Source organism: Ranitomeya imitator, chromosome 10, assembly GCF_032444005.1.
Source record: "Ranitomeya imitator isolate aRanImi1 chromosome 10, aRanImi1.pri, whole genome shotgun sequence".
Taxonomy (NCBI): domain Eukaryota; kingdom Metazoa; phylum Chordata; class Amphibia; order Anura; family Dendrobatidae; genus Ranitomeya; species Ranitomeya imitator.
In genome coordinates this window covers 147,458,151-147,475,308 of record NC_091291.1, presented here as the reverse complement: position 1 = coordinate 147,475,308, position 17,158 = coordinate 147,458,151, and the positions used below count along the sequence as shown (strand labels likewise).

At 49.2% G+C, this 17,158-nt stretch overlaps 1 protein-coding gene across 5 annotated transcripts in view; it reads left to right on the top strand.

Annotated features, from left to right (window-relative positions):
* Positions 1-17,158, top strand: part of PRDM10 (PR/SET domain 10) — a 126,581-nt gene that overhangs the window by 53,691 nt on the left and 55,732 nt on the right. For 3 of the 5 annotated variants that reach the window (XM_069741837.1, XM_069741835.1, XM_069741836.1), the window contains exons 4-7: positions 3,945-4,004; positions 4,108-4,215; positions 4,597-4,837; positions 15,330-15,571. In XM_069741837.1, coding sequence (XP_069597938.1) covers positions 3,945-4,004; positions 4,108-4,215; positions 4,597-4,837; positions 15,330-15,571 — 651 coding nt within the window. The remainder of the gene's footprint in view (positions 1-3,944; positions 4,005-4,107; positions 4,216-4,596; positions 4,838-15,329; positions 15,572-17,158) is intronic. The other 2 variants (XM_069741839.1, XM_069741838.1) reach the window with 1 other exon arrangement.

The window sequence follows — 17,158 nt, the reverse complement described above, 5'->3', positions numbered from 1 at the left end:
ATCACTGCCCCATGCCGTATATGTATAGAGCGGCACATGCCGTCTGTAGCCTCCTGATAGATCCACCTGATAGATCCACTCACAGCCATGTGTGATACTGGCTGCTTAACTCTTCAGATACTGCAGATGCCCTGACCGTTCCTGTAAAGAATACCAGTTCAGTCCGTCTTTCTGCCAATCTGCATCATAGGATACTGATGGGTGGCTGGGGGCCTTACAGTGGCTCTCTGTCTGCCATATACCGCAGGCTGTGGGTCAAACACTGTCAGGTTTAGTAATACACAGCATAAGCCACACAGAACACGATCACTGAGGATCGGATGAGACGAGTGTACGATCACTGAGATCTTGGGATCAGATGAGACGAGTGTACGATCACTGAGATCTGGGGATCAGATGAGACGAGTGTACGATCACCGAGATCGGATGAGACGAGTGTACGATCACTGAGGTCGGATGAGACGAGTGTACGATCACCGAGATCTGAGGATCGGATGAGACGAGTGTACGATCACTGAGATCGGATGAGACGAGTGTACGATCACCGAGATCGGATGAGACGAGTGTACGATCACTGAGATCGGATGAGACGAGTGTACGATCACTGAGATCGGATGAGACGAGTGTACGATCACTGAGATCGGATGAGACGAGTGTACGATCACTGAGATCTGAGGATCGGATGAGACGAGTGTACGATCACCGAGATCGGATGAGACGAGTGTACGATCACCGAGATCGGATGAGACGAGTGTACGATCACTGAGATCGGATGAGACGAGTGTACGATCACTGAGATCGGATGAGACGAGTGTACGATCACTGAGATCTGAGGATCGGATGAGACGAGTGTACGATCACTGAGGTCGGATGAGACGAGTGTACGATCACTGAGATCTGAGGATCGGATGAGACGAGTGTACGATCACTGAGGTCGGATGAGACGAGTGTACGATCACCGAGATCTGAGGATCGGATGAGACGAGTGTACGATCACTGAGATCGGATGAGACGAGTGTACGATCACCGAGATCTGAGGATCGGATGAGACGAGTGTACGATCACTGAGGTCGGATGAGACGAGTGTACGATCACTGAGATCTGAGGATCGGATGAGACGAGTGTACGATCACTGAGATCTGAGGATCGGATGAGACGAGTGTACGATCACTGAGGTCGGATGAGACGAGTGTACGATCACTGAGATCTGAGGATCGGATGAGACGAGTGTACGATCACTGAGATCGGATGAGACGAGTGTACGATCACCGAGATCGGATGAGATGAGTGTACGATCACTGAGATCTGAGGATCGGATGAGACGGGTGTACGATCACTGAGATCGGATGAGACGAGTGTACGATCACTGAGATCGGATGAGACGAGTGTACGATCACTGAGATCTGAGGATCGGATGAGACGAGTGTACGATCACTGAGATCGGATGAGACGAGTGTACGATCACCGAGATCGGATGAGACGAGTGTACGATCACTGAGATCGGATGAGACGAGTGTACGATCACTGAGGTCGGATGAGATGAGACGAGTGTACGATCACTGAGATCGGATGAGACGAGTGTACGATCACTGAGATCGGATGAGACGAGTGTACGATCACTGAGATCGGATGAGACGAGTGTACGATCACTGAGATCTGAGGATCGGATGAAACGAGTGTACGATCACTGAGATCGGATGAGACGAGTGTACGATCACTGAGATCGGATGAGACGAGTGTACGATCACTGAGATCGGATGAGACGAGTGTACGATCACTGAGATCGGATGAGACGAGTGTACGATCACTGAGATCGGATGAGACGAGTGTACGATCACTGAGATCGGATGAGACGAGTGTACGATCACTGAGATCGGATGAGACGAGTGTACGATCACTGAGATCGGATGAGACGAGTGTACGATCACTGAGATCGGATGAGACGAGTGTACGATCACTGAGATCTGAGGATCGGATGAGACGAGTGTACGATCACTGAGGTTGGATGAGACGAGTGTACGATCACTAAGGTCGGATGAGACGAGTGTATGATCACTGAGATCTGAGGATCCGATGAGACGAGTGTACGATCACTGAGATCTGAAAATCCGATGAGATGAGTGTACGATCACTGAGATCTGAGGATCGGATGAGACGAGTGTACGATCACTGAGATCGGATGAGACGAGTGTACGATCACTGAGATCGGATGAGACGAGTGTACGATCACTGAGATCGGATGAGACGAGTGTACGATCACTGAGATCGGATGAGACGAGTGTACGATCACTGAGATCGGATGAGACGAGTGTACGATCACTGAGATCGGATGAGACGAGTGTACGATCACTGAGATCGGATGAGACGAGTGTACGATCACTGAGATCTGAGGATCGGATGAGACGAGTGTACGATCACTGAGGTTGGATGAGACGAGTGTACGATCACTGAGATCGGATGAGACGAGTGTACGATCACTGAGATCTGAGGATCGGATGAGACGAGTGTACGATCACTGAGGTTGGATGAGACGAGTGTACGATCACTGAGATCTGAGGATCGGATGAGACGAGTGTACGATCACTGAGGTTGGATGAGACGAGTGTACGATCACTGAGATCGGATGAGACGAGTGTACGATCACTGAGGTCGGATGAGATGAGACGAGTGTACGATCACTGAGATCGGATGAGACGAGTGTACGATCACGGAGATCGGATGAGACGAGTGTACGATCACTGAGATCGGATGAGACGAGTGTACGATCACTGAGATCTGAGGATCGGATGAGACGAGTGTACGATCACTGAGATCTGAGGATCGGATGAGACGAGTGTACGATCACTGAGATCTGAGGATCGGATGAGACGAGTGTACGATCACTGAGATCGGATGAGACGAGTGTACGATCACTGAGATCGGATGAGACGAGTGTACGATCACTGAGATCGGATGAGACGAGTGTACGATCACTGAGATCGGATGAGACGAGTGTACGATCACTGAGATCTGAGGATCGGATGAGACGAGTGTACGATCACTGAGATCTGGGGATCCGATGAGACAAGTGTACGATCACTGGGATCCGATGAGACGAGTGTACGATCACTGAGATCTGGGGATCCGATGAGACGAGTGTACGATCACTGAGATCTGAAAATCTGATGAGATGAGTGTACGATCACTGAGATCTGAGGATCGGATGAGACGAGTGTACGATCACTGAGATCTGGGGATCCGATGAGACAAGTGTACGATCACTGAGATCTGAGGATCCGATGAGACGAGTGTACGATCACTGAGATCTGAAAATCCGATGAGATGAGTGTACGATCACTGAGATCTGAGGATCGGATGAGACGAGTGTACGATCACTGAGATCTGGGGATCCGATGAGACAAGTGTACGATCACTGGGATCCGATGAGACGAGTGTACGATCACTGAGATCTGAGGATCCGATGAGACGAGTGTACGATCACTGAGATCTGGGGATCCGATGAGACGAGTGTACGATCACTGAGATTGGAGTATCGTGTGTCTCCTTGTGGAACCAGTACCTATTGAGAAAAAAAATTAAATATAAAAAATACTAAATCCATTTTAATAATTGGTTTATTTGTAAAAGAAAATAAAAAAAATAAATAATAAAAACCCTGCAAAAACCTCACTTACTTGGTGTCGTCTGCTTAACGACCCTTCCTATAAAACTTATTTCTCTGTTGGCAAACCCTGCAAAAAAATAAAACTGAGCAAAAAGTTTCATGTTCGCCAGAATGGTCCCTAAAAAAGTGCAAGTAGGTGCACGGAAGTGTGATCCGGCTCTGGACACAGAGAGTGGGATAGTGCTACCTGTGATGGCTACAGTTACCGTTCTCTGAATGATGACCTCCCTCCAAAAAATAATGACTGACAGGTGACAGATATTTGTGTTCTCATTTTTAGGCGTTGTTTTCAGACCAGCCCCAGGTTGCCTACGTCCAGCAAGATGCCACCACCCAGCAGGTAACGAGACGTCCCTGCCCGGTCACACCCACCATTCGTGTCCCTGGTGGTGGCTGCACAGTGTGCACAGCGCTGTGTATTCACCTCCTGCTTTATTTTCCAGGTCACAGTATTGCTGCCCGCGTCGCAGAGTATGAACGCTGCCAACCTCGCCGTGCTCAGCAGTGTCCCCGAATCTGCCCAGGCCATGGCATTGGAGGCCGTGCCACAGGTAAGGAGTGGCATATGACGGATCAGTGAGGGTCCTGGTGACAGCCCCTCCACCCCAAATATTAGGACAATTGTCCTGACTGCACCTGCGCTAAGGCTGGGGTGGGTCTGATGGACCCCACTGACATTATCTGGTGCCCCCAGCTGTGGGCGCGATGTGTGACTTAACCCCGTCTCATGGACGCCCCACTGTGCGCGGCTTATGTGGAAGCATTAGAGGAGATGACAGACGGGATCTTTTTTTCCACCACTTGAGAGGAGGGAAATATTCCCAAATCTTCCCCAACATGTGTAAGAGCGTGCGTCTCCCGGGCACGACCTGAGGGCAGGGTTAGGGAGGACGGCATTGATCTGCTGGAGACTGTGTCTTTCCAATGTGCAGCCATCGCTCTCCATACACCAGAGCGGCCTGCCACCTGTGGACGGTGTGGAGGGTGCGGCAGACGTGGGCACGCTGCAGAGCTCCAGCGCTGATTCTCAAGCAAAGGACGATGATGACGAGGATGACGACGATGATGATGACGACGACGATGATGATGAGGAAGACGACGATGAATGCGAGGACTCTGATGTAGATGAGTGGGATCCAGATCCTCCTCGACCCTTTGATCCCAATGATCTGTGTGAGTGATGACTTATTTTTTTTTCTCTGGGGTTTCTGGGTTGGTTTAGTTCACTTTTGTCACCCAGCAGCAGGAGGTGATATTGTACCCGCCACAGTCCATCTATAAGAAGGCAGCAGGGGAGTGCGTGGCGGGCGCGCAGTGAGTGATGGGCGCGCGGGGAGTGTGTGGCGGGCGCGCGGGGAGTGAGTGATGGGCGCGCGGGGAGTGAGTGATGGGCGCGCGGGGAGTGAGTGATGGGCGCGCGGGGAGTGAGTGATTGGCGCGCGGGGAGTGTGTGGCGGGCGCGCAGTGAGGGAGTGATGGGCGCCCGGGGAGTGAGTGATGGGCGCGCGGGGAGTGTGTGGCGGGCGCGCAGTGAGTGATGGGTGCGCGGGGAGTGTGTGGCGGGCGCGCGGGGACTGAGTGATGGGCGCGCGGGGAGTGTGTGGCGGGCGCGCGGGGACTGAGTGATGGGCGCGCGGGGAGTGTGTGGCGGGCGCGCAGTGAGGGAGTGATGGGCGCCCGGGGACTGAGTGATGGGTGCGCGGGGAGTGTGTGGCGGGCGCGCGGGGACTGAGTGATGGGTGTGTGGCGGGCGCGCGGGGACTGAGTGATGGGTGCGCGGGGAGTGTGTGGCGGGCGCGCGGGGACTGAGTGATGGGCGCGCGGGGAGTGTGTGGCGGGCGCGCGGGGAGTGAGTGATGGGCGCGCGGGGAGTGTGTGGCGGGCGCGCGGGGAGTGAGTGATGGGCGCGCGGGGACTGAGTGATGGGCGCGCGGGGAGTGTGTGGCGGGCGCGCGGGGAGTGAGTGATGGGCGCGCGGGGAGTGTGTGGCGGGCGCGCGGGGAGTGAGTGATGGGCGCGCGGGGAGTGTGTGGCGGGCGCGCAGTGAGTGATGGGTGCGCGGGGAGTGTGTGGAGGGCGCGCAGTGAGTGAGTGAGTGATGGGCGCGCAGGGAGTGTGTGCCGGGCGCGCAGTGAGGGAGTGATGGGCGCGCGGGGAGTGTGTGGCGGGCGCGCAGTGAGTGATGGGCGCGCGGGGAGTGTGTGGCGGGCGCGCGGGGACTGAGTGATGGGCGCGCGGGGAGTGTGTGGCGGGCGCGCAGTGAGGGAGTGATGGGCGCCCGGGGACTGAGTGATGGGTGCGCGGGGAGTGTGTGGCGGGCGCGCGGGGACTGAGTGATGGGTGCGCGTGGAGTGTGTGGCGGGCGCGCGGGGACTGAGTGATGGGCGCGCGGGGAGTGTGTGGCGGGCGCGCGGGGAGTGAGTGATGGGCGCGCGGGGAGTGTGGCGGGCGCGCGGGGAGTGAGTGATGGGCGCGCGGGGAGTGTGTGGCGGGCGCGCAGTGAGTGATGGGTGCGCGGGGAGTGTCTGGAGGGCGCGCAGTGAGTGAGTGATGGGCGCGCAGGGAGTGTGTGCCGGGCGCCCAGTGAGGGAGTGATGGGCGTGCGGGGAGTGAGTGATGGGTGCGCGGGGAGTGTGTGGCGGGCGCGCAGGGAGTGAGTCTCCCTAAGCTAGAAGATCGTTGGGTACAGCCGGGACCAGCTGCTTGGAAAGAATCACCAAATTTTTGCCTGTAGGTCATTAATGCAAGAGAGCTTGGCTGAGTAGATTACACAAGAAGGAAAACACACAGCAAGTCAGCAGGATCTAGGAGCAACATGGCAGATGTGACAACCTACATGGTGAGCTGCAGCATGTGCTACATGTTCACAGATCGACCAGAAGAAGAATCCAATTTCACCTGTCAGAAGTGTAGACTAGTGGCCCTTTTAGAAGAAAAGGTGCGGGGTCTGGAAGAAAGAATAGCAACTTTGAAACTCATCAAAGAGAATGAAGACTTTCTAGACAGAACAGAAGCATCTCTACTGGTCACAGAAGGTGAAAAAAGTGTCAGAGAACCTCCAAAAGCAGATGAGTGGAAGCATGTGACCAAAAGAAGCAAGAAGACCATGGAGAAATCACCAACCACACAACTGAAGAACCGATATCAAATCTTTGTAGAGGATGAAGATGGCACACCTAAGGATGAAGCAATACCAGCAAGCAAAAAAGTAAAGGGCACACAGCAACAAGTGACAGCAAAAAGTACAGCCAAGAAGCAACGAAGAGTGGTGGTGGTGGGAGACTCACTACTGAGAGGCACAGAAGCAGCCATCTGCAGACCGGACATAACCGCAAGAGAAGTCTTCCAGGTGCGATGATCAAGGATGTGACCGATAGGATACCAAAGCTCTTCAGCTCCAAGGACGTCCACCCATTTCTTCTGATACATGTTGGCACCAATGACACGGCAAGGAAGGACCTACCGACAATCTGCAAAGACTTTGAAGAGTTGGGGAAGAAAGTAAAGGAACTGGATGCACAGGTAGTTTTTTCTTCTATCCTTCCAGTAGACGGGCATGGCACCAGGAGATGGAACAGGATCCTTGATGCAAACAACTTGCTAAGACGATGGTGCAGACAACAAGGATTCGGATTCCTGGACCACGGTGTGAATTACTTGTACGATGGACTCCTCGCCAGAGACGTACTACACCTCAACAAACCTGGGAAACACACATTCGCCAGAAGACTCGCTACACTCATCAGGAGGGCGTTAAACTAGAAGAAGAGGGGACGGGAAGAAAAACATTAGACTCGAACAAAGACGACCCAGGAAAACATACTCAGAAGGGAGGTAAGAACATTTCTAAAACAATCCACAGCGAGGAGATTGGAACAAAACAAAATCCTCTAAACTGCATGCTCGCAAACGCCAGAAGCCTGACAAACAAGATGGAAGAACTAGAAGCAGAAATATCTACAGGTAACTTTGACATAGTGGGAATAACCGAGACATGGTTAGATGAAAGCTATGACTGGGCAGTTAACTTACAGGGTTACAGTCTGTTTAGAAAGGATCGTAAAAATCGGAGAGGAGGAGGGGTTTGTCTCTATGTAAAGTCTTGTCTAAAGTCCACTTTAAGGGAGGATATTAGCGAAGGAAATGAGGATGTCGAGTCCATATGGGTCGAAATTCATGGAGGGAAAAATGGTAACAAAATTCTGATACAATATTGTTCTGCTCCAGGAAGACATCCAGGCCTCTCTTGAACCCCTCGACTGAGTTCGCCATCACCACATCCTCAGGCAAGCAATTCCAGATTCTCACTGCCCTAACAGTAAAGAATCCTCTTCTATGTTGGTGGAAAAACCTTCTCTCCTCCAGACGCAAAGAATGCCCCCTTGTGCCCGTCACCTTCCTTGGTATAAACAGATCCTCAGCGAGATATTTGTATTGTCCCCTTATATACTTATACATGGTTATTAGATCGCCCCTCAGTCGTCTTTTTTCTAGACTAAATAATCCTAATTTCGCTAATCTATCTGGGTATTGTAGTTCTCCCATCCCCTTTATTAATTTTGTTGCCCTCCTTTGTACTCTCTCTAGTTCCATTATATCCTTCCTGAGCACCGGTGCCCAAAACTGGACACAGTACTCCATGTGCGGTCTAACTAGGGATTTGTACAGAGGCAGTATAATGCTCTCATCATGTGTATCCAGACCTCTTTTAATGCACCCCATGATCCTGTTTGCCTTGGCAGCTGCTGCCTGGCACTGGCTGCTCCAGGTAAGTTTATCATTAACTAGGATCCCCAAGTCCTTCTCCCTGTCAGATTTACCCAGTGGTTTCCCATTCAGTGTGTAATGGTGATATTGATTCCCTCTTCCCATGTGTATAACCTTACATTTATCATTGTTAAACCTCATCTGCCACCTTTCAGCCCAAGTTTCCAACTTATCCAGATCCATCTGTAGCAGAATACTATCTTCTCTTGTATTAACTGCTTTACATAGTTTTGTATCATCTGCAAATATCGATATTTTACTGTGTAAACCTTCTACCAGATCATTAATGAATATGTTGAAGAGAACAGGTCCCAATACTGACCCCTGCGGTACCCCACTGGTCACAGCGACCCAGTTAGAGACTATACCATTTATAACCACCCTCTGCTTTCTATCACTAAGCCAGTTACTAACCCATTTACACACATTTTCCCCCAGACCAAGCATTCTCATTTTGTGTACCAACCTCTTGTGCGGCACGGTATCAAACGCTTTGGAAAAATCGAGATATACCACGTCCAATGACTCACCGTGGTCCAGTCTATAGCTTACCTCTTCATAAAAACTGATTAGATTGGTTTGACAGGAGCGATTTCTCATAAACCCATGCTGATATGGAGTTAAACAGTTATTCTCATTGAGATAATCCAGAATAACATCCCTCAGAAACCCTTCAAATATTTTACCAACAATAGAGGTTAGACTTACTGGCCTATAATTTCCAGGTTCACTTTTAGAGCCCTTTTTGAATATTGGCACCACATTTGCTATGCGCCAGTCCTGCGGAACAGACCCTGTCGCTATAGAGTCACTAAAAATAAGAAATAATGGTTTATCTATTACATTACTTAGTTCTCTTAGTACTCGTGGGTGTATGCCATCCGGACCCGGAGATTTATCTATTTTAATCTTATTTAGCCGGTTTCGCACCTCTTCTTGGGTTAGATTGGTGACCCTTAATATAGGGTTTTCATTGTTTCTTGGGATTTCACCTAGCATTTCATTTTCCACCGTGAATACCGTGGAGAAGAAGGTGTTTAATATGTTTGCTTTTTCCTCGTCATCTACAACCATTCTTTCCTCACTATTTTTTAAGGGGCCTACATTTTCAGTTTTTATTCTTTTACTATTGATATAGTTGAAGAACAGTTTGGGATTAGTTTTACTCTCCTTAGCAATGTGCTTCTCTGTTTCCTTTTTGGCAGCTTTAATTAGTTTTTTAGATAAAGTATTTTTCTCCCTATAGTTTTTTAGAGCTTCAATGGTGCCATCCTGCTTTAGTAGTGCAAATGCTTTCTTTTTACTGTTAATTGCCTGTCTTACTTCTTTGTTTAGCCACATTGGGTTTTTCCTATTTCTAGTCCTTTTATTCCCACAAGGTATAAACCGCTTACACTGCCTATTTAGGATGTTCTTAAACATTTCCCATTTATTATCTGTATTCTCATTTCTGAGGATATTGTCCCAGTCTACCAGATTAAGGGCATCTCTAAGCTGTTCAAACTTTGCCTTCCTAAAGTTCAATGTTTTTGTGACTCCCTGACAAGTCCCCCTAGTGAAAGACAGGTGAAACTGCACAATATTGTGGTCGCTATTTCCTAAATGCCCGACCACCTGCAGATTTGTTATTCTGTCAGGTCTATTAGATAGTATTAGGTCTAAAAGTGCTGCTCCTCTGGTTGGATTCTGCACCAATTGTGAAAGATAATTTTTCTTGGTTATTAGCAGAAACCTGTTGCCTTTATGGGTTTCACAGGTTTCTGTTTCCCAGTTAATATCCGGGTAGTTAAAGTCCCCCATAACCAGGACCTCATTATGGGTTGCAGCTTCATCTATCTGCTTTAGAAGTAGACTTTCCATGCTTTCTGTTATATTTGGGGGTTTGTAACAGACCCCAATGAGAATTTTGTTACCATTTTTCCCTCCATGAATTTCAACCCATATGGACTCGACATCCTCATTCCCTTCGCTAATATCCTCCCTTAAAGTGGACTTTAGACAAGACTTTACATAGAGACAAACCCCTCCTCCTCTCCGATTTTTACGATCCTTTCTAAACAGACTGTAACCCTGTAAGTTAACTGCCCAGTCATAGCTTTCATCTAACCATGTCTCGGTTATTCCCACTATGTCAAAGTTACCTGTAGATATTTCTGCTTCTAGTTCTTCCATCTTGTTTGTCAGGCTTCTGGCGTTTGCGAGCATGCAGTTTAGAGGATTTTGTTTTGTTCCAATCTCCTCACTGTGGATTGTTTTAGAAATGTTCTTACCTCCCTTCTGAGTATGTTTTCCTGGGTCGTCTTTGTTCGAGTCTAATGTTTTTCTTCCCGTCCCCTCTTCTTCTAGTTTAACGCCCTCCTGATGAGTGTAGCGAGTCTTCTGGCGAATGTGTGTTTCCCAGGCTTGTTAAGGTGTAGTCCGTCTCTGGCGAGGAGTCCATCATACCAGTAATTCACACCGTGGTCCAGGAATCCAAATCCTTGTTGTCTGCACCATCGTCTTAGCCAGTTGTTTGCATCAAGGATCCTGTTCCATCTCCTGGTGCCATGCCCGTCTACTGGAAGGATAGAAGAAAAAACTACCTGTGCATCCAGTTCCTTTACTTTCTTCCCCAACTCTTCAAAGTCCTTGCAGATTGTCGGTAGGTCCTTCCTTGCCGTGTCATTGGTGCCAACATGTATCAGAAGAAATGGGTGGACGTCCTTGGAGCTGAAGAGCTTTGGTATCCTATCGGTCACATCCTTGATCATCGCACCTGGAAGGCAGCATACTTCTCTTGCAGTTATGTCCGGTCTGCAGATGGCTGCTTCTGTGCCTCTCAGTAGTGAGTCTCCCACCACCACCACTCTTCGTTGCTTCTTGGCTGTACTTTTTGCTGTCACTTGTTGCTGTGTGCCCTTTTCTTTTTTGCTTGCTGGTATTGCTTCATTCTTATGTGTGCCATCTTCATCCTCTACAAAGATTTGATATCGGTTCTTCAGTTGTGTGGTTGGTGATTTCTCCATGGTCTTCTTGCTTCTTTTGGTCACATGCTTCCACTCATCTGCTTTTGGAGGTTCTCTGACACTTTTTGCACCTTCTGTGACCAGTAGAGATGCTTCTGTTCTGTCTAGAAAGTCTTCATTCTCTTTGATGAGTTTCAAAGTTGCTATTCTTTCTTCCAGACCCCGCACCTTTTCTTCTAAAAGGGCCACTAGTCTACACTTCTGACAGGTGAAATTGGATTCTTCTTCTGGTCGATCTGTGAACATGTAGCACATGCTGCAGCTCACCATGTAGGTTGTCACATCTGCCATGTTGCTCCTAGATCCTGCTGACTTGCTGTGTGTTTTTCTTCTTGTGTAATCTACTCAGCCAAGCTCTCTTGCAATAATGTCCTACAGGCAAAAATTTGCGCGCCGTAAGGCGCGCGGTTTGGTGATGCTTTCGAAGCAGCTGGTCCCGGCTGTACCCAACGATCTTCTAGCTTAGGGAGACTTCGCTTCTCCCAGAAGGCACCTGGAATATGCAAATTAGCCTCCTGAAGCTTGAATCCCTGGTTTGGTGATGCTTTCGAAGCAGCTGGTCCCGGCTGTACCCAACGATCTTCTAGCTTAGGGAGACTTCGCTTCTCCCAGAAGGCACCTGGAATATGCAAATTAGCCTCCTGAAGCTTGAATCCCTGGTTTGGTGATGCTTTCGAAGCAGCTGGTCCCGGCTGTACCCAACGATCTTCTAGCTTAGGGAGACTTCGCTTCTCCCAGAAGGCACCTGGAATATGCAAATTAGCCTCCTGAAGCTTGAATCCCTGGTTTGGTGATGCTTTCGAAGCAGCTGGTCCCGGCTGTACCCAACGATCTTCTAGCTTAGGGAGACTTCGCTTCTCCCAGAAGGCACCTGGAATATGCAAATTAGCCTCCTGAAGCTTGAATCCCTGGTCTGTTACAAACCCCCAAATATAACAGAAAGCATGGAAAGTCTACTTCTAAAGCAGATAGATGAAGCTGCAACCCATAATGAGGTCCTGGTTATGGGGGACTTTAACTACCCGGATATTAACTGGGAAAGTGAAACCTGTGAAACCCATAAAGGCAACAGGTTTCTGCTAATAACCAAGAAAAATTATCTTTCACAATTGGTGCAGAATCCAACCAGAGGAGCAGCACTTTTAGACCTAATACTATCTAATAGACCTGACAGAATAACAAATCTGCAGGTGGTCGGGCATCTAGGAAATAGCGACCACAATATTGTACAGTTTCACCTGTCTTTCACTAGGGGGACTTGTCAGGGAGTCACAAAAACACTGAACTTTAGGAAGGCAAAGTTTGACCGGCTTAGAGATGCCCTTAATCTGGTAGACTGGGACAATATCCTCAGAACTAATAATACAGATAATAAATGGGAAATGTTTAAGAACATCCTAAATAGGCAGTGTAAGCGGTTTATACCTTGTGGGAATAAAAGGACTAGAAATAGGAAAAACCCAATGTGGCTAAACAAAGAAGTAAGACAGGCAATTAACAGTAAAAAGAAAGCATTTGCACTACTAAAGCAGGATGGCACCATTGAAGCTCTAAAAAACTATAGGGAGAAAAATACTTTATCTAAAAAACTAATTAAAGCTGCCAAAAAGGAAACAGAGAAGCACATTGCTAAGGAGAGTAAAACTAATCCCAAACTGTTCTTCAACTATATCAATAGTAAAAGAATAAAAACTGAAAATGTAGGCCCCTTAAAAAATAGTGAGGAAAGAATGGTTGTAGATGACGAGGAAAAAGCTAACATATTAAACACCTTCTTCTCCACGGTATTCACGGTGGAAAATGAAATGCTAGGTGAAATCCCAAGAAACAATGAAAACCCTATATTAAGGGTCACCAATCTAACCCAAGAAGAGGTGCGAAACCGGCTAACTAAGATTAAAATAGATAAATCTCCGGGTCCGGATGGCATACACCCACGAGTACTAAGAGAACTAAGTAATGTAATAGATAAACCATTATTTCTTATTTTTAGGGACTCTATAGCGACAGGGTCTGTTCCGCAGGATTGGCGCATAGCAAATGTGGTGCCAATATTCAAAAAGGGCTCTAAAAGTGAACCTGGAAATTATAGGCCAGTAAGTCTAACCTCTATTGTTGGTAAAATATTTGAAGGGTTTCTGAGGGATGTTATTCTGGATTATCTCAATGAGAATAACTGTTTAACTCCATATCAGCATGGGTTTATGAGAAATCGCTCCTGTCAAACCAATCTAATCAGTTTTTATGAAGAGGTAAGCTATAGGCTGGACCACGGTGAGTCATTGGACGTGGTATATCTCGATTTTTCCAAAGCGTTTGATACCGTGCCGCACAAGAGGTTGGTACACAAAATGAGAATGCTTGGTCTGGGGGAAAATGTGTGTAAATGGGTTAGTAACTGACTTAGTGATAGAAAGCAGAGGGTGGTTATAGATGGTATAGTCTCTAACTGGGTCGCTGTGACCAGTGGGGTACCGCAGGGGTCGGTATTGGGACCTGTTCTCTTCAACATATTCATTAATGATCTGGTAGAAGGTTTACACAGTAAAATATCGATATTTGCAGATGATACACAACTATGTAAAGCAGTTAATACAAGAGAAGATAGTATTCTGCTACAGATGGATCTGGATAAGTTGGAAACTTGGGCTGAAAAGTGGCAGATGAGGTTTCACAATGATAAATGTAAGGTTATACACATGGGAAGAAGGAATCAATGTCACCATTACACACTGAATGGGAAACCACTGGGTAAATCTGACAGGGAGAAGGACTTGGGGATCCTAGTTAATGATAAACTTACCTGGAGCAGCCAGTGCCAGGCAGCAGCTGCCAAGGCAAACAGGATCATGGGGTGCATTAAAAGAGGTCTGGATACACATGATGAGAGCATTATACTGCCTCTGTACAAATCCCTAGTTAGACCGCACATGGAGTACTGTGTCCAGTTTTGGGCACCGGTGCTCAGGAAGGATATAATAGAACTAGAGAGAGTACAAAGGAGGGCAACAAAATTAATAAAGGGGATGGGAGAACTACAATACCCAGATAGATTAGCGAAATTAGGATTATTTAGTCTAGAAAAAAGACGACTGAGGGGCGATCTAATAACCATGTATAAGTATATAAGGGGACAATACAAATATCTCGCTGAGGATCTGTTTATACCAAGGAAGGTGACGGGCACAAGGGGGCATTCTTTGCGTCTGGAGGAGAGAAGGTTTTTCCACCAACATAGAAGAGGATTCTTTACTGTTAGGGCAGTGAGAATCTGGAATTGCTTGCCTGAGGAGGTGGTGATGGCGAACTCAGTCGAGGGGTTCAAGAGAGGCCTGGATGTCTTCCTGGAGCAGAACAATATTGTATCATACAATTATTAGGTTCTGTAGAAGGACGTAGATCTGGGGATTTATTATGATGGAATATAGGCTGAACTGGATGGACAAATGTCTTTTTTCGGCCTTACTAACTATGTTACTATGTTACTATGAGTGATGGGCGCGCGGGGAGTGTGTGGCGGGCGCGCAGTGAGTGATGGGCGCGCGGGAAGGGAGTGATGGGCGCGCGGGGAGTGTGTGGCGGGCGCGCAGTGAGTGATGGGCGCGCGGGGAGTGTGTGGCGGGCGCGCAGCCAGTGAGGGAGTGATGGGCGTGCGGGGAGTGAGTGATGGGTGCGCGGGGAGTGAGTGATGGGTGCTGAATGATGGGAGTGATGGGCGCGCGGGGAGTGATTTCTGGGAGGGAGTGCTGGGCGCGCGGGAAGGGAGTGCTGGGCGCGCGGGGAAGGAGTGCTGGGCGCGGGGCCATGGACAGAGCCTGTAACCTGCCCTTTCCCTGTGTTTGTGACGTATCTGGGGCACAACATTTTGTAACTTGTTTTCTCGTGTCTTGCAGGGTGTGAGGAGTGTAACAACGCCCATCCCTCCGTGTGCCCTAAACATGGAGCGCTCCATCCCATTCCCAACCGCCCCGTCCTAACCCGAGCTCGCGCCAGCCTGCCTCTGGTCCTGTACATCGACCGCTTCCTTGGCGGGGTTTACTCCAAACGCCGTATTCCCAAGCGCACACAGTTCGGGCCTCTGGAGGGTCCTCTAGTCAAACAGTCAGAGCTGAAGGATCACTACATCCATCTGAAGGTTTGTGATTTAGGGGGGGGGGGGAGTGTAAAGTAAAAGGTGGGGAGCGCGGTGTAGAGCCGGGGTGTGGAGTCGGTAAACTAAACCTCTGACCCCCACAGCGCTGATCACTACTGAGCATGTGCAGAAAGTGCAGCACAGATTCATCACCACTAATAGCCGCGATCCTGAGATCAGGAACAGAACTGACATTTATAGGAGATTTTATAACCTTCCCACATTCATATGAAAACCTTTACATCCTGCACTGAACTACTGAACCCAGGGTGTTACAGATGATGGGAGTCATTACGTTTTATTCTGACTCCACAGCCCTGTGTATAGCCCCTCATCGTCTCTATATCTCACAGGAGGGGCTGCATACTGTAAATGGAGATCCGGGGAACCTGTCAGTAGCCCCCAAACCACTGCCAGCTTGTTCTGTAGAGCGGTGATTGGGTGGTATTGATGCCCGGCACATGCACCTCACTACATCACTCATGTGCCAGATCCTGCCATGTATCTAAGCCTGCGGGACCGCCTCTCCACAGCTCTTCAGCAAAGTGGGACCGCCCCCGTGGCTCTTTAGCGGAGCTGGTCCACCCCCGAGGCTCTTCAGTGGAGCAGTGGAACCGCCGACCATGACTAGAGTGGAGCAGTGGGACCGCCCCCGTGGCTCTTCAGTGGAGCAGTGGGACCGCCCCCCGTGGATCTTCAGCGGAGCTGGTTCACCCCCGAGGCTCTTCAGTAGAGCATGACCGCCCCCCGTGGCTCTTCAGTAGAGCGGGACCGCCCACGTGGCTCTTCAGCGGAGCAGTGGGACCACCCCCCTGTAACTCTTCAGCAGAGCTGGACTGCCCCCATGACCCATCAGATGTCCTTAGAATATAATGCACGCTGCTTTCTACATCAGATCCGTCACATTATTGACCCCAGCAACGCCTCACAGAGCCTGTAGTGTTACTGCCGGTCCATCATTTCTGCCAGCACCATTTTGTACAAGTAAAAATGCCGAGATCTGCACCGAGTCTCCAGCACAGACGGGAACAGTCCGTGTAGTCTCGCTGGGATTCACAAGGGCATCATCACCTCTCTGACTGACAGGTTTCTCTGACTGACCGGTTTGGGGTCCGAATCCTCCAGCCATTCTCCCATCTAATGCTGACCCTTCCTAGCAGCAGTGTAGAGTGTGGCAGCCCCCCAGAGTGGTGCATGGGGGGTGTTAGGAATCCCACCGCGCTGCTACCAATATGTCACGAATCCCACTGGATATGTCAAGGATCCCACCGATCTGTCAAGGTTCACGGGGAAAATACCTTTATCATCCCCACCACTCACACCAATTTGCCATGAACCAGGGTTGTTTGTTTGCCCCTGGTTCCTTCTGAAGGGGATTTACCTATATCCCACTTCCCAGTTCCGGTTTGGAACTTGCAGCTCTCTGGCGCCCCCAGGTCGGACAGGGTACTGCACCTAGGGTAATAGGTCACCAGAAAGGCTGCCGGCTATGTACTGGCTATTGGGCACACTGCAGCAAGGGTAATATAACTACTCCCACTCATTTATCAACGCCACAGTCGCTACACAACTCCCAATCGCACAGGACAA